This window comes from Camelina sativa, chromosome 3, assembly GCF_030686135.1.
Source record: "Camelina sativa cultivar CO46 ecotype springtype chromosome 3, ASM3068613v1".
NCBI classification, from domain to species: domain Eukaryota; kingdom Viridiplantae; phylum Streptophyta; class Magnoliopsida; order Brassicales; family Brassicaceae; genus Camelina; species Camelina sativa.
This window is the reverse complement of record NC_141882.1, coordinates 7,085,855-7,108,970: the sequence shown is the minus strand read 5'-3', so window position 1 is coordinate 7,108,970 and position 23,116 is coordinate 7,085,855. Positions and strand designations below refer to the sequence as shown.

Below are 23,116 nucleotides of genomic sequence, written 5' to 3'. Positions count from 1 at the left end.
GGATCTCACCACCATGATTCCATGGGAGCTTTTATCGAGTCTATCGCCCATCACTATGATTTGAACTTCCTTTTCCCGTGCACTACATTTGACTTACTTTTTCCACTTTTTTTTACTAATTCTTTTACCCTATTTGTTTTACACAGTAGTAATAATATGTATACCCCTTGCTTAAACAATTTAGCTATTGAAAAGATTCTATTAAATCCATTATTGATCCCCAACAGCATCATAATATTTGTCTAAATAACAGTGGAGATTATTAAAAAGACAAAAAAAAAAAAAAAAACAAGAAAATATCTAAGGTTGTTGTTATAGTATTGATTAGCTAGATTAAACAAGAAACATGGAAAACAGTGGAATTATAGATGAGGATGTAATAACAATAGTGTCCCTTTACAAACCCGAGATATAAGTATTTATTTAGATTTGAACAGATACGATAAGATGCACACACATGACTTAGAGAGTTCAGAGTTGAGACAAAACGGTTGTAGTTAAAGAGAATTAATTGCTATTTCATTTTAAGGGCCGTTGATTTGTTTGACTTTTCCACATAAATAATTTAGGGTCGTTGATTAAGAAATCGAATAGCCATAACATAAAACGTGAGAGAACTCGCACATAGTGGCGTCCCATGACTATATATTATCCATTCAAGGCATTTTTTGTTTCAATATGCAGTTGGATATATTTTTAAAATTGCATACGTTTATAGTAATGCATTTAAATTTCATATGGGTATGTCGCACTGTGATCATAATATGACAAAACAAAAAGGACAACCGTATTTATGAAAGTTCCATGAGTTATTAAATCATTTCATTAATATATATATATATATATATATATATATATTTGATTGATATATAGTAGGTGCTATTATGTCGTTTTAAATTTAAATCACTTTCCGTTTTTATTTCTTTCTACCCAACGGTATCGTACGCGTCAGTCGTATGCTATTTACTATGTTACTTCTTTTCTGTACATTCCTCCCACAAACGATAATAGTGGAATATGTAAGTAATTCAGTACTTGTTGAGAGTAAGTGAGTGGTCGGTCGTGAAAAAGTGATTTGTATATGAAAGACAAATTGTATATAAGTATATAATAAACTCATTAGCCATTAATCACATATATAAAAAAGAATTATAGTTTAGTATATCATTTTATGAACTTTCATAATGCGGCGCATCAGAATTCCGAATATAACTGTAAATAATTGTATAATAGTATATCAGAATTTCCCAAACGCTAAAAATGCAAAGGATCTAATATTTGTTTGGACAGTCAAATTTGAAAAAGAATATCATTGCTTTTATCATTCAAATTTGCAAGGAAAAAAGAGCAAATGGACCAATTTTCTCTTAAAAGTATATATGATAATGGTGACAATTGTTGACTTTGTATAGGTGTTTTTGTGATGGGAATGTTCAAATATCCACAAACGAAACAAATTAAAAACACATGCACAAAGCACAAAATACACCACATTGACGTGACAAGAGCATTGAGACAAAACTAAGAGACACAGAACAAAAAATGATATGTTTGGTTTTTGGTATTTTGCCAATCTTAAAAGTCAGTCCGTATGTCACTCTCTTCTCTTTTCCTTTCCAACACCAAAGTTATAAACTATTGGACGTATTGTTGTCTTAATAGTATATTATAGGGAAAATCCCATAAAAACCATTAAGGTGGCAATGATTTCCAGCCTTCAAACTATTATACTTCCAACTAAAACCATGAAAATATTAAATTTATTAAATCAAACCTTCAATATGACATTTGTATTCGTGACCCCACATTTATCATCAGAACAGTTAACTCCGTTAACGAAAAAGTTAACTCCGTTAACGAAACAGTTAACTCCGTCAAATGAATAATAATTCCAGTCGTTTAATAACCCACATGTAAATTTTAATATATTTTTCTATTAACAAAACAATTAAAATAATTAAAATAGAAACAAAATAAAAAAAACTTCCAAAATCAAATCGATTTGAGAGTTAGGGTTAGTAAAAAAAAAAGACTTATACTTAAGAAGAAGAACCAGAAAAAGAAGAAGAAGAAGAATAGTGACAGATACACAGACAGTTAAAGAAAAGGTATGATTTCTATGAATCTACTTTATTTTGCTTTGTTGTAGATTTTTTATCTTCATCTTTCCTGTAACTCCAAATTATTTTGGGTTTTGATGTCAAATTCGATTTCAAAGGAGTGGGTATACGAATGTCTAGGTTTTTATGTCAAATTGAATTCTTAAAATCGATTTTAAGAGAGATACAGTTTATGGGTTTTTCTGGGTTTTTATTTAAAATCAAGTTCTTTAACTTTTTATATATATATGAGATCGAGTTCTTCAAGGTTATACAATCTGAGTTCTTCAAAGTTTTGATTTAAGTTTCTTGTTATACAATTGAGTTTCTTCAAAGTGTAACATCTAAGTTGATTTTTAGTTGTAGCATCTCAGTTGAGTTTTGACTGATTCAGATTTTTTTTTTATAATACAGTGATGACCAACTAGTAAAACTCTCAATCCACTATGGTGGAACGATGAAGAAAGAAGATGATGGTTACAATTATATTTGTGAATTGGGTTGTAAGAGCATTTCCTGGAAACTTTCTGAGATTCGATGGCTGAAGTTTGAAAAATTCATTCAATCTGTAGATGTTACGACACCTATTAGCTTAGTCTGGTTTAAAGAAGCAAGTGAGGAAACGAAGATGATGAAGTATGTGTTTGATAAGACTAGTGATGACATGCTGGAGCTGCGTTTTTCTGCAGAAGCAGCCGGTGAGGTTGATGTGTATCTTGAACATGATTGTAAATGGGAAGTTGATGGTGGATATGAACCTGATGAGGATGAGATAAGAGCAGAAGAAGGAAGTGAATATGGCAATGACAATTCAGATGAAGATGATAAGCCACCAAAAGAAGATGATGAGCCTGAGGAATCTGAAGACGAAACACCTGCAGGTGATGGTGAAAATGAAAAGGGGAAATTTGGTGATGATTTAGATGAAATTCAAGAACAAGAGACTGTAAATCAGAATGGGTCAGAGGGTTTGAATGCAAATCAAATTGAGGTTGATGATGGGGATGAGGTTGTTATAGATGCAGGAGATGGTCGTGATGATGATAGGTTTCAGTCTGTATTTGAGGAAGGTTCAAGGATAAATGCAGAGTTAGATAATGCAACTCGAAAACTGGCAGAAGAGCAAGCAACAGAAAGAAGGGAAGAGGAAGTAGAAACTGATCCAGAATTCGGATTAGAGGATTCAAAATATCCAGATACACCATTAGAATCAGAAGAAGAGTGGGAAGAGTGGAAGAATCCAAGAAGAGAGAAGAGGAAAGATAAGTTTCATGGAGATTTGAATAAAGAGCCTTACATCTGGTTGTTTCAGACTTTCAACAGCGGATTAGAGTTCAAAGACCAATTGCTCAGATACTCATTACATACTCAGTATGATGTTAAAATGGCAAAGTCAGAAGCAAACAGGATTGCTGCTGTTTGTTGCAAGGATAAATGTCCATGGAAAATTTTCTGCTCAGTTGAGCTTCCAATAAACAAGTGGATGGTTAAATTATGTCACTACAAGCACAACCATGGGAAGTCTAGCAGAGTATCAATGCTGAAGCAAGGTGTTATAGCAGGCTTATTCAGAGAGGAGATAAGAAGGAATGTCAATTTATCAGCTGCAAATATAAAGGACATCATCAAAGAAAGGTATGATATAGTTGTTAACATATCAAAGTGTTATAAAGGAAGAAGGATTGCTTTGGATTCAGTTCTAGAAGCTCAGGCAATTCAGTTTGCTAAGCTTTGGAATTATGAGGCTGAGCTTAAACGGTCTCACAAGGACATCAAAACAGAGATTGTAACAGTTGAGAACAATGGTAGACAACAATTTCAGGCTTTCTATATCTGTTTTGATGAGTTACGGAGAACATGGCTGAAGTGTTGTAGACCGGTGATTGGCTTAGATGGATGCTTCTTGAAGTGGGATTTAGAGGGTGATTTGCTTGCAGCTGTTGGTAGAGACGCAGATAACAAGATGTATCCAATTGCATGGGCAGTTGTAACTGGTGAAAACAAAGACACTTGGGGTTGGTTTATCAATAAATTGAAGACGGATTTAAACTTAGGCGTGGGCGAAAATCTCACCATCATTTCTGATAAACAGAAGGTAATCACTAAATATGTTTCATAATTATTTATTGCTTAGTAAACTTATTATTGATGTCTTGTTATTGATATTTTCAGAGTCTTGTTATTGCTATGGGTTCAGAACTTCCTCAAGCAGAGCACCGTATGTGTGCAAGGCATATTCATGGTAATTGGAAGAAGACTTTTTCAAGGTCAGAATACAAAAATTTGTTTTGGGGTGTTGCATACAGCTACCATCAAGGGGAGTATGAGGAGAAGATGAAGTTGGTGTATGTGTATGATCCTGTTGCCTATGAGGCTTTATTAAATTATGAACCAGAGAAGTGGTGTAGAGCATTCTTTAATCCTGAGTCTCATTGTGCTGATGTGCACAACAATCTTTCAGAAGCATTTAATAGAACAATTAGATAGCAAGAAGTAAGCATGTCATTACCATGTTGGAAGATATTAGAAGACAAGCCATGGTTAGGATTTCACGTAGGTGGGCAAAAACAGATAAGTGTAATTCCTTTCTCACACCAATCACAATGGCAATATTGGAGAAAGCACGGGTTGATAAGAAGTATTGCAGCACATTACGCAGTAGCTCCTATATTTATGAGGTAAATGAGTTTAATGTTGGATATACAGTTGACTTAGCAAGACACCAATGTGCATGCCGAAGATGGGATCTTACAGGTGTGTTTTTTGGTTCCTTAAATATTAAATTTGTTGTGGTTTATGTTGATTGCTTATTTTTGGAGTTGTTTATGTTTTGCATTGACAGGAATACCATGCAAACATGATGTATGCGTATTAGATGACAACCAAGATGATCCAGAGAAATATGTGGCTAGCTATTATGAAACTTCATGCTTCAAGAACACATATGTGGAAAATATCAAACCTGTTAATGGTGAGCAGTTCTGGAGTAAAACAGGGAAACCTCCTATTGCAATTCCAAACATTCGTAAGCCAAGAGGTCGGCCAAAAAAATGTGATAGGAAGAAAGAGCCCTTTGAATGACTTAAAAATCATGGAAAATCAACAAGACATGGTAGGATACCACATTGTAGCCGTTGTGGTCAAGCTTGACATATCAAGAGTGGATGTAAAAATGAACCAGCGGTTGTGGAGGGACCAAAAAACAGGCGTGGTAGACCACACAAACAACCATCTGAGGTATTGTCTCTATTTTTCCTTATGTTCAGTGTAGGCCTCAAGTTCTGCTTTTTAATGTTTTCTTCTCATGAATCAGTTTCCACCATTGCGTCAGCCAAAGCCAAGAAAGAGTAAGGCCAAACCAGTTGGTGAATCCCAACCATTAGCTACTAATGAAACATTTCCTGCTTCTTCTAGTGCACCTCAGCCTTCAGTCTCTTCTAACAAACCAAAGCCAAAGAAGCGTGGACGCCCACTTAAGGTAAGGAAAGTGGAAAACATTCCAAGGGGGGTTGGAACATTTTGGAGCCCCTTCACAGATCGACCTTTTGAAGTGTTTGGAGACAGAGTTTATGATAGGTCTCGAAATGATCCTTAACCTCCTGTTTGAAATCTGGAGTTTATGTTTGGTTTATGTATTTTTTTGACACTGATGTCTTTTTGTAATCACTCAGAAGCATTTTGTATGAACATGATTTATGTTTTATGGAATGATTTCTTTTTCATCTAATTGTTTAATTTTGATTTATTTTTTATTTTTTTTTACTTTGTAATGTCTTCACGTTTTTATTCACGTTTAAAATCTTAAATTATGAAAAAGGATGTTAATTAACAGAATGAACGGCGTTAGTGTTTACTTGACGGAGTGAAATAATTGTTAACAGTTCCAGTGATAAATGTGGGCCCGAGAATACGATTGCCACTTTGAAGGTTTAATTTAATAAATTTAACACTTTGATGGTTTTAATTGGGAGTATAATAGTTTGGAGGTTTAAACTGGAAGTCATTGCCACTTTGGTGGTTTTTTATGAGATTTTCCGTATATTATAGGGTGTGCTTGCTTTTGTGTGTGTTTCTTCTTTTTTTTCGCAGTGTCTTTTTTAAGTTTGAATTATTATTATCATGACAGTTGAACTGAAATCGTAAAACGCACACGGTTATCTTGGTTTCAAAGGATTTTAATATCTTAACTTCATTAACTCCAAAATAATGATGTCAAGATGATGACAACATATGAAGAAGTATAAAATCCATATAATTTAAACAAGCATTGATTCTGTTAGAAGAAAAAAGTAATGATGTCAAGATGCATGATGACAACAGAACGGAGAATCAATCAATCTAATTGGTTCAAACTTCAAAGAAGCACGGATTCCGTTTTACAAAACAGTCGTAGGTAGTTTTGAAAATATGCAGAATGGTCTTGGGTTTACATTTCGGCCCACGAATTTATTACCTTGAGATCATGACTGACTTCATTTTTTGGTTCTTCTTTACATTGGGAAACAGTCAAGTCAAGTCATTCAAGAATCAGGACAACAAAATGAAATATTAACTCCCTGGACCCTTGGATTGGAGAAATTGATCTTTCACGGGGGAAAAAGCTGTTAAACTTAAGGATAGTCCTGATTACAGTATCCAGAAAAAGTCCAACCTTCATATCCAAATGGAGAATAGAGAATGTTGATTCAAAAGCTTCATAAGACATTACCCTTCACCTGGTTGTTAAGGTTCTTTATTAATCTTTTCATACAATTTTCATTATGAATCTCAAACCTTAACTTGTTATTCTTTAGTTAGCTGCGCAATGGAATTCTGATTCATCATGGTATGTAACCAACCAACCATTGCAGAACCTGAAGATGGTTAAACTCAAACTTGGGTAGATCACAAATCCAGAACGAAACTATATACAGTACTCTCATCTGGTGCGAAGTTTCCATTCTCAAAGATGATATATGTATGGGGTTTGTTTAGTCAAGAATCAAAAAACTCGGGTCTTTTATTATTAAGCAAAACGGGTGGTTACATTTTCTTACACAGATGTATAGGAAACAAAGAAAGAGGAGATACTAATCCCTCATCACTTGTCTGAACTTTTCGTAGGAGTAACTGCGTCAACAATGGCTTCAACCTCTTCCTTCATCCGACCGAGAACACCAGGTCCTTTAACATCATCAACTCCTGTCTTCTCATCAATGTCTTCACTTCTTCCATGGGTCTCCTTCCCATGAAACATTGATTCTTTCTCTTCCTTTCTGCTTCCAATCACATTTGTCTTCTCCTCTGGGGAAAAACCCCAAATCCCAGAAACAGAAACGATCATCAATGAGATTAATAAAACGCCCAAATTAACCATCTTTTATAGAAACCTCAACAACCCAAAAGCTCATGATTCAATTACATATAGAAAAAAAAACCCTAAATATGGCAAAATAAGTCAAATTCATAAACGACTAAACATAAATTTGTGAAATTGATTTACATGTATATATTCATGAAAGATTCGGTGTTACCAGAAAGAGAGCTCTGTTTTGGATCCTCCATGGATGATCTCTTCCTAGTTCTGTCTTTGATCTTGTTCTGTTATCGAGTTTCCTAAAATGTAGACGAAGATGAATGTGTTCTAATTTGAACCGTCCGATCTAATACAAGATGAACGTCTAGATCAAACCGACACGTCACAGTCGGTTGTTGCGAAAACCCGACCCGCCCCGACACAAATGGGTTTTTGTATTCAGAAACTAACGGGGTTAAATTGGAGAGAAAATAAAAAGTAAAGGGACTTTAAGAGAAAATGTTAGGAACAAACTTTTAAAGTCTTACCGTTATTTTAAGAAATTGCTTTCGTACCCCAAAATTTTCAAAATTCAAACGTTTTCTCTCTCTTTTTATTTTATTTTATTTGTTCTCTCTCTTCTTCTTCTCTTTTTAACACTGCAAACTTTTTGTCAACATCAATCCCAATCACACTCACACACCCAATTCCAAGAAAACGATCTTTCATTTTTTTTTCCCACATTGCATCCCTATAGCTTAGAATTTGTGAATCAATAGCTTCTGAAGTTCTGATTTTTTTCACAAATCAAGGTCTAAATTTTGAGAAGATGGGTGGATCAGGAAATTGGATTAGACCACTAATATCTCATAGAAAACACGTAGATGATCAGGTACTCTAAGAAAAGCCTCCATCTTTGTTGTTTCTTCATACTACATATACCAAATATTTTTTTATAATCTTGTGTTAAATTGTGAAGCAGGATAAGTTAAGTGAGAAGAGCCGCAAGAAGAAATGGAAGCTCTGGAGGCTTTCATCGGAGAGCTTCACATCTTCTTCTTTCAAGAGCCGAGCAAGCTATGGTGCTTCTTCGTTAGGCTCCGAGCCACCGTCTTTCTCGGCCGACGAGGCTTTCACTACGGCCATGGCAGCTCTCATTCGAGCTCCTCCTAAGGATTTCTTGGTTGTTAAGCGAGAATGGGCTTCAACAAGAATTCAAGCTGCTTTTCGTGCTTTCCTGGTTTGTAACCTTCTTGACTACTCTGTAGTTTAGCCGTTCCTAATATTATTATGATTTATCTTTTTGAATTAAAAGAGTCTGCTCTACAATTACAATTGCTCCCAAAGTTATTTATATATTGCTTTGGTGGTGGTGTCTTTTTGCTTCTATAAAGTTTTAAACTTCAATGATCTTTGCGTAAGAAACTTAATCTTGGTATGCTTGTTCATTATGTTGTCTGTGATTCTAGCATCTAACAAACCTTCTCTGCGTTTGGATTCTTTTTCAGGCAAGACAGGCGTTTAGAGCTCTGAAGGCTGTAGTGAGAATTCAGGCAATATTTCGTGGCAGACAAGTTAGGAAACAAGCAGCTGTTACACTAAGGTGTATGCAAGCTCTTGTTCGTGTCCAGTCTCGTGTAAGAGCTCATCGTAGAGCGCCTTCAGACTCAGTTGAGCTAAAAGATCCTGTAAAGCAGACCGAGGTATGTATAAATAAAAAAAATTGCAGGAGTTTTGAGTAAGGTTATTGAACATTACTTTTTAAGTATGTGAATCTGGTTGATGTTTTACAGAAGAGTTGGTGTGGTAGCCCCAAAAGTGTAAAGGAAGTGAAAACGAAGTTACAGATGAAGCAAGAAGGAGCTATCAAGAGGGAGAGAGCTATGGTTTATGCTCTCACTCATCAGGTTGGTCAATGTATTTTCAGAACATAAATTTGAAAGTGTTTCACTGATTGTAATCATGTCTGATGAGTTTGTTTTGGCAGTCGAGGGCGTGTCCAAGTCCAAGCGGAAGAGTTCTTACACACCATGGTTCGCGCAAGAGCAGTCCTGGTTGGAACTGGCATGAAGATGTAGGGACATTTTCAAGGAAAAGTAGTGAGAGCAGTGTAGTCTCTGAATATGAGACTGTAAAAGTCAGGAAGAACAATCTAACTTCAACTAGAGTTCTTGCTAGACCTCCACTTCTTCTTCCTCCGGTTTCGTCAGGCATGAGCTATGATTCTTTATACGATGAGACATCAACGTCGTCGACATCTCAATCACCAGTTGCATTCTCTAGCAGTGTTCTTGATGGTGGTGGATACTATCGAAAGCCAAGCTACATGAGCCTGACACAATGTACTCAAGCCAAGCAGAGACAATCAGGATTATCTTGCAATGGAGATGCAAGACGCAGTGCTGGTTCAAGCCAGTGTACTGATCTATACCCACCAGGGATAGTAACTGGAAGACATGTCTGGGCCAAGAGCCAGCGAAGCTAAAAGAGCGAGCAATGATGTTATTTATCAAGTGATTTTCAACAGCCTGTTGGTTTATCTTTGTCTTGCTTCGGGAACGGTTCCTGAGAAACTTATACACGAACTAAAGAGATACAGAAACAGCTTCTGTGTACTGTTTACATATATAAGAATATTGATTGGAGTTATTTGAGCTTGTAATTTGGCTACTTAAGCCACTTCTCAATAACTTCGAATTCGAGTCCATTTTGTTCCTCCTTGTTTGTAAAATCTTCATTATGGATGCCTTTCATTGTTTTACTTGAATATTTCAAGAGTTAGCGGTGGACTTCCAAACAAAATCAAAAACAGAATATATGGAAAAAGTATAACGGGAACTTGTTTGACAATTTATATTGTGAGAGAAGGTACAAAGATTCAGGATTCAACATAGTAAATCTTAATCAGATGAAATCATCAACAACTATGATGGTGGAGATGGGCATATAGAGAACACTGATCAGCTTACTGCTTAAGAGGAGCTTTCTTCTCTCGGTCTGCAATTCTAGCAGGGGCGTTTGAGTGTGACTTGAACCGCCCTCTTCCTCCTTCGTCTCTCTCCTAAAGATTCCAAGATATGCAGTATACGTTAAGCTAGTCTCATCATGGAACAGAGATCAAAATTCCAAGATTTGCGCAACTAGTCTACTTGAATAGTTGAATGGATAGATTTTCCATTTATGTACCTTTTTCTTGACGATCTGAACAACATCTTCGTCCTCAAGATGTTGAGAAAGACCACAATTTTGAGGATTGTGCCTTGCGCTCGTGCCCCAAACGAGTGCATACTTCATATCCTTCACGAGAGTCCTGTGGACGTGGTTACAAAAGTCTTCCACTGTGCAGCCACCTCGATCCTGATGAATTACAAGTAATCAAAGATGAATATATCATAGATATGGAAGAGTTTCTAGGGTTATTTTGTAAATAAGAAAAGAAAAAATACACTTACAGATGAGAGGACAAAAGGCTCATCAAAATCTGGTTGCTGGCCTTGCGGCTTTGAGTAAACTCTCACAAGGCCCATTTCATCCCACATCCTTGCAAGTAGTCTGTCTAAGTTTAGCTGTTTCAAGGAGCAGTAAAATGTAAAACTCAGAATAAGAATGGAAACTAGAACCGCAACATATTGGAGTTATAACATTTACCATCCTTGCAGACCTAAGACTACTCTTTCGAAATGCTACAAAACTTGCCTTTAGATTGCAGCTAATAACAATGGAATGTGGCTGCCGTGATAGTCTATCCACATCATCAATTCCAACCACATCTATTTTGTTGTAGACATATACACACTTAATATATTTGCGGTTGCCTTCAATGACATCGATGAAATCATCCACTGTGGCATTCTCACGAAATAGCACCTGCAATACTCCTCACCACAGACTACGATAAGAAAACTTAAAAAATACTCACAAATGTGTGCTAATTCTACTCATAACACTCAAAGAGGACAAGACAAGCCAGGAAAACCTTGTATGAGGCTGAAACTGATAGAAGTAAAAAGTTGGAACCTCGTACCTCAGCATTGTGAATCTTGTATTCGTGCAGGATTTGATAACAGAGCTTCTCATCAATGTGAGTCAAGGGTGCTGTAGTGTTGAAAGAAATTCCACCAGTCTTCTTCTTTTTGAAGTATATCTGGTAAACAGAAAAAAAAAAAAATTACATAGAAGGAGTTTTTAGACTTCAGACTTTTTAATGCTACATCTAAAACTTGGCACTGCTAATAAGACAAGCTTTACCTGTGGAGGAGTTTTGTTTAGCCGCAAGCCCACAGCCTCAAGTTCCTTAGTCAGAATTTGCCTGTGGCCTTCACTCTAGCAATTTTTGAAGAGCAAAAAAATAAGATTAAATAAATAAGTGCAGAATGACCACCAAATAGCAATTCACATGGACAGCTAAACCATAACTCACCTTTGAGGCATCAAGAACCATCAATACAAGGTCGGAAGACTTTGCAACAGCAATAACCTGAGATATAAGCAATCATAATCACAGTTCGTACCATTTTGATTATATCTTTCTGATAAGAAACTTTGGAATTAGTCGAAAATATCTAACTTGAGCACCCTAAGAAGAATAATCAGATAACCAATAAGAAAAGAAAGAAACTAGATTTCAACCTGCCTTCCTCGCCCCTTTCCTTCCGAAGCACCTTCGATAATCCCAGGAAGATCGAGAAGCTGAATCTTTGTGTCATTGTAGTGAATTACGCCAGGGATGCATGTAAGTGTTGTAAATTCATATGAGGCTGCTTCAGAATGAGTTCCAGTTAACATAGTCAAAAGCGTTGACTTTCCGACACTGCGAAGTACAACCACTTCCATCAGTTTTCCAAACCCAAGCCAGCAATTTCTAAAGGAGCAATATAATTTAACCAAAATGGGAAATATATGCAAATGGATGTTTGAGAGTATAAGTATCTAAGACATTCAACCTCGGAAATCCTATGAGTGCAACACGTCCATGACCATACTTGGTAACTTCAAAACCTTCCCCACCTCCACTAGCACCCTGTTAAAGGAATTCGGAAGACAATTACAAACTAAAAAGCAGACTCTACTTCAGGTACAAAAACAGAGGCCACGTAGCAGGTAATTCCCCAGTAGATAGCCTTAAACATATAAGCTAAGGTGACGAATAAAGCAGTAACACACTGTCTATTTCAGTTGTAAACATACAGAAATAGCAAGGAAAAGTATAACGATGACCCGAGTAAGAAAGGAATCGAATAAGCTTCAATAATCTCAATCAGCTATAAAGAAACAAGCGCATAAGCTAATGGTTTAGTCATTTATTAAAGAACCAGCATTACTTTAGGAGGCTCTAAGAGTTGTGTCCTGAGCTTTGCAATCTTTGCCTTGAGCTGACCAAGATGATACTCTGTCCATCAAACAGAACATTATCAATTAGCTGACAGTTACTCTGTTAATTTCAGCAAATGTAAGATCAGAAAAGGAAAAACATAAGCAGCAAACGAAAATGTCAAAGCTGCTATCTGAAGTAAAAAATTATAATGTACTCTAGAGGATCGCAAATCTGTTTACTGTAATATTCCTCATCTAAATTCGTCTCCTAAGGATACCTATAATAAACTACGTGTTCTATAAGTGAAAAAAGAGAACCTGTAGCTTTATTCTTCTGCGTCCGAGCCATCTCGGCCTCGATTTCTTTAATCCTTTCGATGATCCCCATTGTGCTTTACTTGTTTCTGCTACTATCACTAAAGAAGAGAAGAAAAGACAAAAAAAAAATTGAGTTTATAGACTCACTCAGAATCAGACGCACGTAACTAACGACAATCAGAGAGTTCACAGATTATCATATAACTAAAACGGAAAACTTGAGAGTGGTATCTAAAACTAAAAGTCAGAGCTAAATTAAACCCAGAAGAATAAATCGAAAGCATAAATTAGCATAGCTATCAATCAAACCAAATCAAGCCAATAAAAATATACAAAAAACGAATTCTTCGATAAATGGCAAAAGCTGAGCTCTTCACGTCAAATTGTGTAATCCAACAAAACGGTATGTCGAGACATCGACTCCCAACATGAATTCTATAAAACGAGCTCGATATGCAGAATAACATGTAAAGATATGCGATTTCACAATACGTAAGTAGCTAAATCAAAAGCATATGCATGAACAAGTTGGGAAGATTTGATGTGCGACTCACAGTAGAAGAAGTGATGAAGGCGATCTCCGGAGAAGAGAGAGGGGGAGATAGAGAGAGAGCACGCACGCCTGTAAAGAAGAGAGCAATAGGGCGCACGAAAAACTACATGGGCCGATTTTATTATATTTTATAGCCCAAAAGGCCTATTTTCTAATTCGATGCTTATTAATCTTGTTTTCGTGAAACGCGACGTTTAATAGCTTATAAAAAACGCTGCGTTTTCTATTTTTGAAGTCCCGAATAGTTGTGCCTAGTTTTCATAAATTAGTTACGTCTCCAATCATATGGTTTTATTAGTATCCATTCTTAATTCGCTCTTAGAAAATTGACTTTATTGTTGATCATCATCTATCGAAATACATAAGAGGCTGCTTCTCTCTTAGGTTCTCTATTTCTACTCTTTAATTTGTTTTTTTCTTTCTTGTGGTATATGTTTTTGACAAAGCTACACTACACTAGGCCAAAAAGAAGAAATACTTGTTAGTGGAAACTAAATTTAGTATGTGTGGATTTATGCATTTGTAAACATGAATTTCTTATTTTTCTGTCACTTTGATGTATTTATTTAATTAAGTTATGAGTAGAAATTCATCTGGTTTTCTTTATTTGTTTCTAGTTACTTAGTATTTATCAAAAAAATATATATTTTTTTTTGTTATGTTTAAAATGTCAAATAAACACTGATGTTAATTTGTTATCTTATGTGCTTTCAAATAAACCAGAATATCTATAATATCTGACAACTCTGATAACTTGGATAATATGCAGTGCTTAGCTAATGTATATAACGATACAACAGATATTGTTTTATGGTTAGTGACACTTTTGATCCCAACTTCCATATTTGGGTTTAGGTTCCATCTTATACAAAAAAACATTGTCTTATTTTACCATTTCAGATCGGTGCAACAGCAACACCAAATGAATTAAACTACGAATATATCGACGATTTTGTGGCAAGTAAGTATTTTGTTTTCATACATCCTTATAGAAAAGAGTTTTTTTTTTTTTTTGGGGTAACTAATGGAATGTGAAAGATTAATTCTAGTTTTTTTTTTTCAGTTTCAGAGCATACTTTGAGCACAACCTACTACATCTCAACATTATGCAAGTCTTTCTCAAAAAAATGGAATACCGTATAAGGTGAATTGATTTGATAATTGAGTGCTTTACATATTGTAAAGTGACACATTTTATAACTGAGTGATTCTTTACCTATTCTGAGTGACATAGTTTCTAAAATTTGATGTATTCATACGTGAAGTTTTCTTGATCAAATCAGTTGACACTACACCATTACTCCAGTTGTTCTTACTCATAAGTCATAAATTTGGATGTCTCTCAGATTACCCTTAATGTGTCAACATTAAGAGGTTGAGCAGAGTAACACTGGCACATTGCAAAGAGGATCTCCTAAGCAAACTTCTTACCAACTTGAATTATTTTGATTCTAAAATTACTCTTTTTGATTGCAATTAAGTATCATTTAGAGATAATTTCAGTCGCAGTTAAAACAAATAAATTATTGATTTTGAACATTTTGTCCGAAATGTACTTCAGTATTAAACCAACATAAATTGTACCATAACCGGAATAAAAGGCAGAAACCGATTTATTGCCTTTTCTTTTTGTCCTTTTTTCTCTCTTTTTTTTTAATCACACGGATGACTTCAATTTCCTTTTTTTTCCTTTTTTTTTTTTTTGTAAAATAGGATATTAGGGTTTTCTACGGCGGTTAGGACGACAGTGTGGGTGTATTAAAACAAAAAACAAAGGAGAAAGCTTTGGAGTTTTCTAATCGGCTTTTTGATTGAAGGAGAAGAATTAAGTTATCTGTGAATTTTGATTTAATTCCATTCGGACATCGCTGTTGTTCCAAAGGTATAATCTACTTTTTGAGTTTGTATGTCTTGTCGAATTCAATGTTTGGACTTTGCTTATGGTCTCTCTCGTCTGTAGCAAACTATGAGTAGCGGCGGTTTTGTTTAAATCAGTGTATACATCTCCAGTTTTATAAACTTTTTTTTTCCACAGATTGATATTGCCATCTTTCTATGTTTATTGATTTTTTTTTTTTTTTTTTTTTTTTTTTTTTTTTTTTTTGTAATTGCTGTTGTTGCATTGCTGAACAAATTGAGCCAAAAAGTAAGGATGGATAGCACTCTACCTGATGATATAATTATCCAAAAGCAATTCGTTTTACCTGATATTTTCACTCAAAGTGACAAGGGTTAACAAGATTATTAAATGATTTAAATCAATATATGTTAGCCTTTTTTATACACAAAACATTAATAAAGTTTAAACTAAGACTTGTAACAAATTTATACTGTATGATATCCAATTTAAACATAGATTATTTAGCTCATTTTTATACACAAAACATTAATAAAGTTTAAACTAAGATTTTAACAAATTTATACTGTATGATATCCAATGATCTATGATTTATAAGATAAAGAATATATAAATTGATGTTTTGAAATATATGCTTTTATCTAAAATCTAACTTTGACTTATTGGATAATAAAAAAATAAAAAAGAAAAAAAGAAAAATAAACACGTTTTCTTGTTTGGAGAATTTAAGGAAAATCCCATTCTTTTCCTTTTTCTAATTGGAAAACATGTATAGGTTTAATCCTATAGATAGAGGCATAGACATAGAGGTAACGAGAGCATAATTACTTGTCAACAGATCCTTAATTAGGTTTAAAGGGAGCTGATTATATGACCACATCATCGTAGGCTTTCCGCCTAAGCAGAACATTACTGATTCCGTGGAGCTTTCCGACTACAGACTCCGCCGTTGGAAGGAGTTCGAGGACCGGGTCCGCGGCAGAGGAGGTAGCATCCATGAATGGATCAAGTATGCGCGCTGGAAAGATTCACAGAAGGATTACGCACGTGCTTGGAGCGTGTGGGAACGAGCCTCGGGAATCTATTACCGGGAACATACGCTCTGGCTCAAGTACGCCGAGTTCGAGATGAAGAACAAGGCGATCAATCACGCGAGAAACGTTTGGGACCGTGCCGTTAAGCTCCTCCCCAGCGTGGACCAGCTTTGGTACAAGTATATTCACATGGAAGAGATGCTTGGGAATATTGCCGGGGCTAGACAGATATACGAGCGGTGGATGGACTGGTCACCCGATCAACAAGGTTGGCTCTCGTTTATTAAATTCGAACTTAGGTATAACGAAATCAACCGTGCACGATCACTCTACGACAGACTTGTTCTTTGCCATCCGAAAGTTTCCACTTACATCCGATACGCTAAGTTCGAGATGAAAGGATGTGAAACTGCGCGTGCAAGGAATGTGTACGAACGCGCCATCGAGGAGTTTGCAGACGATGAAGAACTTTTTGTAGATTTTGCTGAATTCGAAGAAGGCTGCAAGGAAGTGGAACGAGCTAGGTGTATCTACAAGTTTGCTCTGGATCAAATTCCTAAAGGAAGAGCAGAGCATTTGTACAAGAAGTTTGTTGCGTTTGAGAAACAGTATGGTGATAAGGAAGGGATTGAGGACGCCATCGTTGGCAAGACAAGGTTTGAATATGAAGATGAAGTAAGGAAGAACCCTCTTAACTACGATGCATGGTTCGATTACCTTAGGCTAGAAGATAGTGTAGGGAACAAAGATAGGATCAGAGAAATCTACGAGAGGGCCATTGCTAACGTTCCACCGACAGAGGAGAAACGATACTGGCAGAGATATATCTATCTTTGGATTAATTATGCACTCTTTGAAGAGATTGAAACTGAAGATGTGGAGCGTACGCGACTTGTATACAGAGAATGCCTCAAGCTTATCCCTCACGCCAAAGTTTCTTTTGCTAAAATATGGTTGCTCGCTGCACAGTTTGAGATAAGGCTATTGAATCTCACAGGTGCTCGGCGGATATTAGCTAATGCGATTGGAAAAGCTCCAAAAGATAAGATATTCAAGAAATACATTGAGATTGAAGACGAGCTGGGAAACGTAGATAGGTGTAGAAAACTATATCAACGGTATCTTGAATGGTCTCTTGAGAACTGCTATGCTTGGACCAAGTTTGCTGAGTTAGAAAGGTTCCTTGCTGAAACAGAGCGAGCTAGAGCCATATTTGAACTTGCAATATCTCAGCCTGCTCTTGACATGCCTGAGGTGCTGTGGAAGGCATACATTGATTTTGAGATATCACAAGGGAAAGTAGAGAGGACACGAGCTTTATATGAGCGACTCTTGGACCGTACAAAGCATTACTAGGTCTGGGTTAGTTTTGCAAAGTTTGAAGCGCAACAACAAGAAGATGATGTTACCAACTGCATCAGACGTGCCAGAGCGGTTTTCGACAGAGCCAACACGTATTACAAGGACTGCACACCAGATCTGAAAGAAGAACGTGCGTCACTAGATTGGGTGAACATGGAGACGAGCTTTGGTAAGCTAGGAGATGTTGATCTCGTTCGACCGAAGCTCTCTAGGAAGCTCAAGAAGAGAAAGGCCATCACTACAGAAGACAGTTCTACAGAGTACGAAGAATACTTTGATTGTGTCTTCCCAGAAGAATCGCAGACTAAGAATCTCAAACTTGTTGAGGCTGCATATAAATGGAAAAAGCAGAGGCTTGCTGCTGTTGCTTCGTAAGATTCAAGATTAATTATTGTTTTTTTCTTTCTTTTTTGAGTTTATATCAACAAAACGAAACGGTTATAGCTGTTGTATTCTGAAGTCCATCTTTTTTTTCTTTTATGAGATATCCCGATATATATGAGGATGAGGTACATTATGCAAGATTCTAAATATATACATTGGCGCAATTTGATTTTATAAGGTATTCTTTTGTTGTTGTTTTTTTTTTTTTTCGTCGTCAAAGCTCCATATGTAGTTCTTTTGTTGTTGCTTAGAGGACAGAAATTTGTCATATTTTGGGAGAAATAGTGCATAGAAAATCTATGGCAACACCGTTTGATACTGTCTTTTGCAGTGGTTACTTCTTGGAGAAGGTTAAGCTGTCTTTATGTTAACTGTCAACAACTGTCAACCACCGGACAATTGTGTAATATATATAAGTGGGATTTCAGCAAGCGCAGGAATTAGTATGTATAATATCAAACCCATTTTTAAGGGTCTGCTAGATCATATTTCTAATCCAATGGTTGAAATTAGTTTTATTATTGATCTGAAGGTTGTCGTTTAAAAAAAAATTTGATTAAACCAAAAGATGTGACTTTTCAATTGCAACCTTTGTGTTCACGTTCTTTTGTGAACCATCACGTCGTTTTATGTCTTCTCCCATCTCTACGATGCCAACCTATGCAATTTTTGCCCTCTCACATCACGGTCTTTGTGGTGGGATTCGATCATCTGGTTTGGTTCGATACTAAACGCTGCGTTTTAAACGTTACTGGTACTGGAATTTGCTTTTTCAACTTTCTAACACTTCGCACGAAACCGCATAGAGTAAGGAACCATCTCATATCAATTCCAATAACGCCAGTTAGTAATCCGGTTTAATTCACAAAAACTACCTTTAAGTCTACAAAATCCAAACAAAAAGAGCAGAGTTGATCCCTTCACTACTACTCTACTTTACGAAACGAAACGGAACGCTACAAGAAACCATTTCTTGATGATCCCTTCACTACTACTCTACTACCCTTGCGAACCGGTGACTGTTTCTGAGCAAGCTCTCTTACCTGCAACATAATGTGTGTAGGAATGGCCATTGACCCCTGTTTCTGTGGACCTCCCTGCAAATTCGCTGGTTTAGTCTAACACCAAATATAATTATACATTAACTTGACTCTGTTGTATGATATAAAAAAAAATCATCTCGGTAAGTGCTAACCATCCTGTTTGACGGAGTTTGAGAAAAGCATGCTCTCCGTAAATTTCGCCATTTGTCCTATCATGAGAGACAGTTGTAGTGTTAGCGAACAAAAAAACAGGAGGACTAATAATATTGAGTAGAGGCAGTTTATAGTTATGTTGAACCAACCTTGAGATCAACAGGGGTACGGTACACGAATGATGAAAATAAAACCTTTTTGATCTCAGACCATTTCCCTACTCCATATTTCGTCACACCTTCGACAAGTTTTTCAACTTCAGTGAAAGTCCAAGCTCGATGATGCTTCCTTCTAATTCCACTTTGCGTGATTGGTAGATCAACGCGATTATTCTCATCTGAGCTCTCTCCAGATGAATCTAAGTTCTCTGACTCCATGTAGTCTTGATCCACGTCATTAGAAATTGGTTTTAAATGGTCCTTACTGCTCTGATAACCAAAATACATAAAGCAGTGAGCAACTGTGTCATACCATAAATCCAAGTAATTTGGCATATAAAAGTGCAAATTGAGAATGAGAATGAGCATGAGAATGAGACCATTTTCCTCAAAGTGTAAGGATATCTTTCGATAGATAAAATTGCAAAAATATGGATTATGTATTGACAAAGTTGTATCCACTATAATAGAAATGGTTAAGTCATATAGAATGCTTAAGTGATCTTACTTCTTTCTTGACAGGTCTAGAAGCAGATTTGACACCTGAAACTCGTTTCACATCATTGTTCCACCGAGATGGGCTTAGATTCAGGTTACTCTTGTCAGGAGTAGCTTTCACCTCCCATGACTTGGAATGAAACTCCTATAAAATGTTCAGGTAAACTACATTATCCTTAATTACCTTGACAGCTGCCAGCACAATAAAAGATAATTTCGTCTTTATTCCTCTTTTCCATTGTGTAACAATAGACATTGATCATCTAGCACGGGCCAGATATATGGAAAGATTTTGATAGCTCATCTGAAAAGGAATGGGGTTAATTAAGATATTGAAGGACATGAGCAACAGAGACATACCCCAAGTGCCATTATGTTTTCTCTTGGACGGCTTCTCCTTACATGAGAAACATAGGGAACCTGAATTCTGGAACCAGCAAGGGATATCATCCTGGTGATAACAACTCTCCCTCCTGAAGAAACGGCTTGAATAGAGCTCTGATCTTTTGAAGGGGTCATTGACTCATCACTTTGCTGTTTTTCATTGGGTTTTGAAATTTCTTCAATGTATCTCCTACTAGGCTTCCTAACTCTTTTTGCAGACCTATATCCACCTTCAAAATCTTCATTCCCAGAATAATGGTCCACAAAAGTCTCAACAGGACTACGCCCAAAATCATTTGAATGTCCCTTTAAGCAATCAGGACTAGATGGCGTATCTTTGCTTTCCATAGCTCTTGCTTCATCTACTGTATCGTTGCTAAAAGCATTGTCTTGACCTCCACCAACCAGTTTGTTATCATAAATTTTCAGGCTAGTTGTTGGAACAATAGATGAATTAATCATTCCCATTGTGATCCTCCTTTTCAGCCATTGTTTGCTCTTGCAAGTAGTTTCACGACCAAACTTTGCTCTGAATGTATCTTGCAATGATTTGATTGAAAGATCATCCAAGCATATCTCGCCTGCTACTCTAGAAACTTCAGGTTTACACGCAGCAGGTTCTTTAGGACTACCTGTAGCATTTGAGTATGGTGACACATCCCTACATTGATTCATACTGCATCCATTTGATGGAAAACGAACTGGCTCCCGCAGCAAAGCCTCGGATTGGACTTCCTGCACATTAGAAATCTGAAATTAGGTCTCCGGAAGAGCAAAAAGCATCTGAGATTCATATATCAATTCTTCTTTAGACTGCAAAAGTTTCAAAGGCGACGTAAAATTGATGGATTAAACATCCATCTGATACAAGATAGTTATCATAAAAGAAACAAATATTAAAAATTTCTGTTTCTAGAATTTGAAGAAAGAAAACAGACCTCAAGTCGAGAATTCAAATTTTCTGGATATGCTTCTGCAGTTTCTGACTGAAATAAGCCCGGATCAAAAATTTCTGTATATGCTTCTGCAGTTTCCGGCTCATATAAGCCTGGTTTCAATAGCTGAGTTAGATAAGCCAAGAGGCACAAATGATTGCAAACTACAAGAGAACTGACAGTCCTAGACATCATATAGGGATGCAGCAGTAAACACATTTACACAAAAGTCAAGTCAGACCTCCGACATTGCAAATAATCCAATAAATATAGGCACATTAGACGAATTAAGCTAACAAAGGCTCTAACAAGAGTGATTTAACATGTAATATAAGCTTAGAGTGAAAAGGACCAAACCTTCAAAACATTCTAGCTGCAGAAACTGAGAAGGTGAACCTTCGTCGGGAATGTAATCCTCAGTCTGTCTAGGATCTGGCAAAACAGGCATATCATTCTCATTCTTCTCAAGTAACTCTTTGACCTCCAACATTTCTTCATCAGTTGCAGGAACTAGTCTCCCATCTTCTGCAACCTAAAGCATTCACAGAACCAATCTCATATAAGATACGGAAAAGCTAAAACTTGTAATCGCAGTAGTCAGAGTTCTCAATTCCAGGACCAGCAAAAACATCATGTTTCTCTATTCTATAGATCTGAGAACATACCCGCACAAGCTTGTACGCAACAGGATTTTTAGTTTGATTTGTTGAAGAAAGTGATCCACTTTTTGACTGAAGAAAAGTACTGTCTTGAAACATCTCTTCATAGTATTCCACAGTTCCAAACATTGTTTCCAAATGTTAACCTACCAAATGCAGCTTCAAGCGAACAACCTGAAAATGAAATCACAAAAACAGATGGAATTAGGAAACAAACTTACCAAGAAATAGAAACAAATCTTACACAATACCGTAACTTTATACTCAAAATTCTAGCTTCACCTTTAGAAAACTTTAAAGAGAGAAGCAACAATAGTACATCTTCGAAATAAATGTAATAGTTTCCAATTTTTTTTGGGGGGTAAACCAAAGGTCGTAAATTTGAGCTACGTTTTTACAAATTTGCATGATAGAGTCCTCACAGTCATGGTTTTGACAGATTTTACTAAGTTTAACTCCGAATACATTGAATCAAACAAACCCCAATATTGAATTTTCAGGCTAGAAACATGAAAAGTAACAAAAACATCAAAAACCTCAGTAAACGAGTAGTACAGAAGCGAGTTACCAGAGAAAGTAGAACGCGAACGGAGAAGAAAAAACTAAACTTTCCAGTGAACTCGAAATTTCGGCGGAGGAGAAGCTTCTTGACTAAGCAAAAAAGTTGGGAAATTTAGAAAATTTTTGCTCTGCTTTTTTTTATTTTTTTTTTTGGCTCGCTTTCGCCTTTTTTTTTTCCCTAATACAGAGTGCAGCACAGGTCCGGATTCCAAAGTTTTTTATTCACTCGATTTCAGGATGCCAATTGGGATCCGCATAGTTTTGCGGGAAGCTACTAGATGTTGCCACGTCATCAAATAACGAAATATCTGCCGAAAAAAGAGCGAACTACGTTCCGTCCTTACCCTCGTGCACTACGACTGCGTGCCGTCTCACATTTCCGGATTCGAATTACGTGTCGCCTTAAAGTTGAACAAATTAATTGCACACATGAAATTCTCGCATGGTTTGAATGGCATACACCAACAGGCAATGATTGAGATCAATGAAGGAAGAATCAAATCGAAATGTTGTGTAAACTTTACAACAA

The 23,116-nt window shown here is 36.3% G+C and overlaps 4 protein-coding genes, 1 non-coding gene and 1 pseudogene across 10 annotated transcripts; 3 read left to right on the top strand and 3 right to left on the bottom strand.

Moving 5' to 3' along the window:
- The first annotated feature begins 1,955 nt into the window (after positions 1-1,955).
- Positions 1,956-5,230, top strand: LOC104775860 (uncharacterized). Its single transcript, XR_015590435.1, has 4 exons — positions 1,956-2,108; positions 2,514-4,194; positions 4,272-4,853; positions 4,942-5,230. It is a non-coding gene; the product is annotated as an uncharacterized LOC104775860 (transcript).
- Positions 5,231-7,078: 1,848 nt separating this feature from the next.
- LOC109131052 (uncharacterized) lies at positions 7,079-7,760 on the bottom strand. Its single transcript, XM_019241539.2, has 2 exons — positions 7,613-7,760; positions 7,079-7,382 (listed from the first exon to the last, which is right to left on the bottom strand). The coding sequence occupies exons 1-2, from the start codon at positions 7,641-7,643 to the stop codon at positions 7,180-7,182; spliced, it is 234 nt and encodes a 77-aa protein (XP_019097084.1). The 5' UTR covers positions 7,644-7,760; the 3' UTR covers positions 7,079-7,179.
- Positions 7,761-7,939: 179 nt separating this feature from the next.
- Positions 7,940-10,141, top strand: LOC104775859 (protein IQ-DOMAIN 7-like). Of its 2 annotated transcripts, none has more exons than XM_010499801.3 (5): positions 7,940-8,266; positions 8,357-8,614; positions 8,883-9,077; positions 9,168-9,281; positions 9,362-10,141. In XM_010499801.3, exons 1-5 carry the CDS (start codon positions 8,204-8,206, stop codon positions 9,857-9,859), a joined length of 1,128 nt encoding a protein of 375 aa, XP_010498103.1. In that variant the 5' UTR covers positions 7,940-8,203; the 3' UTR covers positions 9,860-10,141. The 2 variants fall into 2 exon arrangements, with proteins under 2 accessions (XP_010498103.1, XP_010498102.1); XM_010499800.3 differs by having other exon boundaries at positions 7,946-8,266; positions 8,354-8,614.
- A 51-nt stretch (positions 10,142-10,192) lies between these two features.
- Positions 10,193-13,662, bottom strand: LOC104775858 (developmentally-regulated G protein 1). The gene is made up of 12 exons (XM_087500397.1): positions 13,560-13,662; positions 13,006-13,103; positions 12,696-12,763; positions 12,318-12,394; positions 12,004-12,184; positions 11,795-11,851; positions 11,623-11,697; positions 11,399-11,518; positions 11,071-11,241; positions 10,827-10,940; positions 10,561-10,731; positions 10,193-10,435 (listed from the first exon to the last, which is right to left on the bottom strand). The coding sequence occupies exons 2-12, from the start codon at positions 13,073-13,075 to the stop codon at positions 10,340-10,342; spliced, it is 1,200 nt and encodes a 399-aa protein (XP_087356523.1). The 5' UTR covers positions 13,076-13,103; positions 13,560-13,662; the 3' UTR covers positions 10,193-10,339.
- A 1,527-nt stretch (positions 13,663-15,189) lies between these two features.
- LOC104778758 (uncharacterized) lies at positions 15,190-18,370 on the top strand (annotated as a pseudogene). 3 transcript variants are annotated; one of them, XR_015590409.1, is made up of 2 exons: positions 15,190-15,440; positions 16,357-18,370. The product of XR_015590409.1 is annotated as an uncharacterized LOC104778758, transcript variant X3 (transcript). The 3 variants fall into 3 exon arrangements; XR_015590403.1 differs by having other exon boundaries at positions 15,218-15,440; positions 16,305-18,370; XR_015590396.1 differs by having other exon boundaries at positions 15,226-15,440; positions 16,255-18,370.
- Positions 18,371-18,999: 629 nt separating this feature from the next.
- LOC104775857 (uncharacterized) lies at positions 19,000-23,112 on the bottom strand. 2 transcript variants are annotated; one of them, XM_010499797.3, is made up of 9 exons: positions 22,595-23,112; positions 22,033-22,200; positions 21,725-21,899; positions 21,371-21,480; positions 20,409-21,167; positions 20,059-20,193; positions 19,542-19,820; positions 19,392-19,448; positions 19,000-19,293 (listed from the first exon to the last, which is right to left on the bottom strand). In XM_010499797.3, the coding sequence occupies exons 2-9, from the start codon at positions 22,153-22,155 to the stop codon at positions 19,153-19,155; spliced, it is 1,779 nt and encodes a 592-aa protein (XP_010498099.1). In that variant the 5' UTR covers positions 22,156-22,200; positions 22,595-23,112; the 3' UTR covers positions 19,000-19,152. The 2 variants fall into 2 exon arrangements, with proteins under 2 accessions (XP_010498099.1, XP_087356499.1); XM_087500373.1 differs by lacking the exons at positions 19,000-19,293; positions 19,392-19,448; positions 19,542-19,820 and having other exon boundaries at positions 20,062-20,240; positions 22,595-22,811.
- Positions 23,113-23,116: the final 4 nt, after the last annotated feature.

Coding starts and splice junctions, on each gene's coding strand:
- LOC104775857 (XM_010499797.3), bottom strand. CDS start 22,155: ATGTTTGGAACTGTGGAATACTATGAAGAGATGTTTCAAGACAGTACT. Junction 21,168..21,370: donor ATTTGAATTCTCGACTTGAG/GTCTGTTTTCTT, acceptor TCTAATGTGCAG/GAAGTCCAATCCGAGGCTTT. Junction 19,449..19,541: donor GTACCCCTGTTGATCTCAAG/GTTGGTTCAACA, acceptor CTCTCATGATAG/GACAAATGGCGAAATTTACG.
- LOC104775859 (XM_010499800.3), top strand. CDS start 8,204: ATGGGTGGATCAGGAAATTGGATTAGACCACTAATATCTCATAGAAAA. Junction 8,267..8,353: donor GAAAACACGTAGATGATCAG/GTACTCTAAGAA, acceptor TAAATTGTGAAG/CAGGATAAGTTAAGTGAGAA. Junction 9,078..9,167: donor ATCCTGTAAAGCAGACCGAG/GTATGTATAAAT, acceptor GATGTTTTACAG/AAGAGTTGGTGTGGTAGCCC.
- LOC104775858 (XM_087500397.1), bottom strand. CDS start 13,075: ATGGGGATCATCGAAAGGATTAAAGAAATCGAGGCCGAGATGGCTCGG. Junction 10,732..10,826: donor AGCCTTTTGTCCTCTCATCT/GTAAGTGTATTT, acceptor GTAATTCATCAG/GATCGAGGTGGCTGCACAGT. Junction 10,436..10,560: donor TTCAGATCGTCAAGAAAAAG/GTACATAAATGG, acceptor TGGAATCTTTAG/GAGAGAGACGAAGGAGGAAG.
- LOC109131052 (XM_019241539.2), bottom strand. CDS start 7,643: ATGGAGGATCCAAAACAGAGCTCTCTTTCTG. Junction 7,383..7,612: donor AAAACAGAGCTCTCTTTCTG/GTAACACCGAAT, acceptor GTTTTTCCCCAG/AGGAGAAGACAAATGTGATT.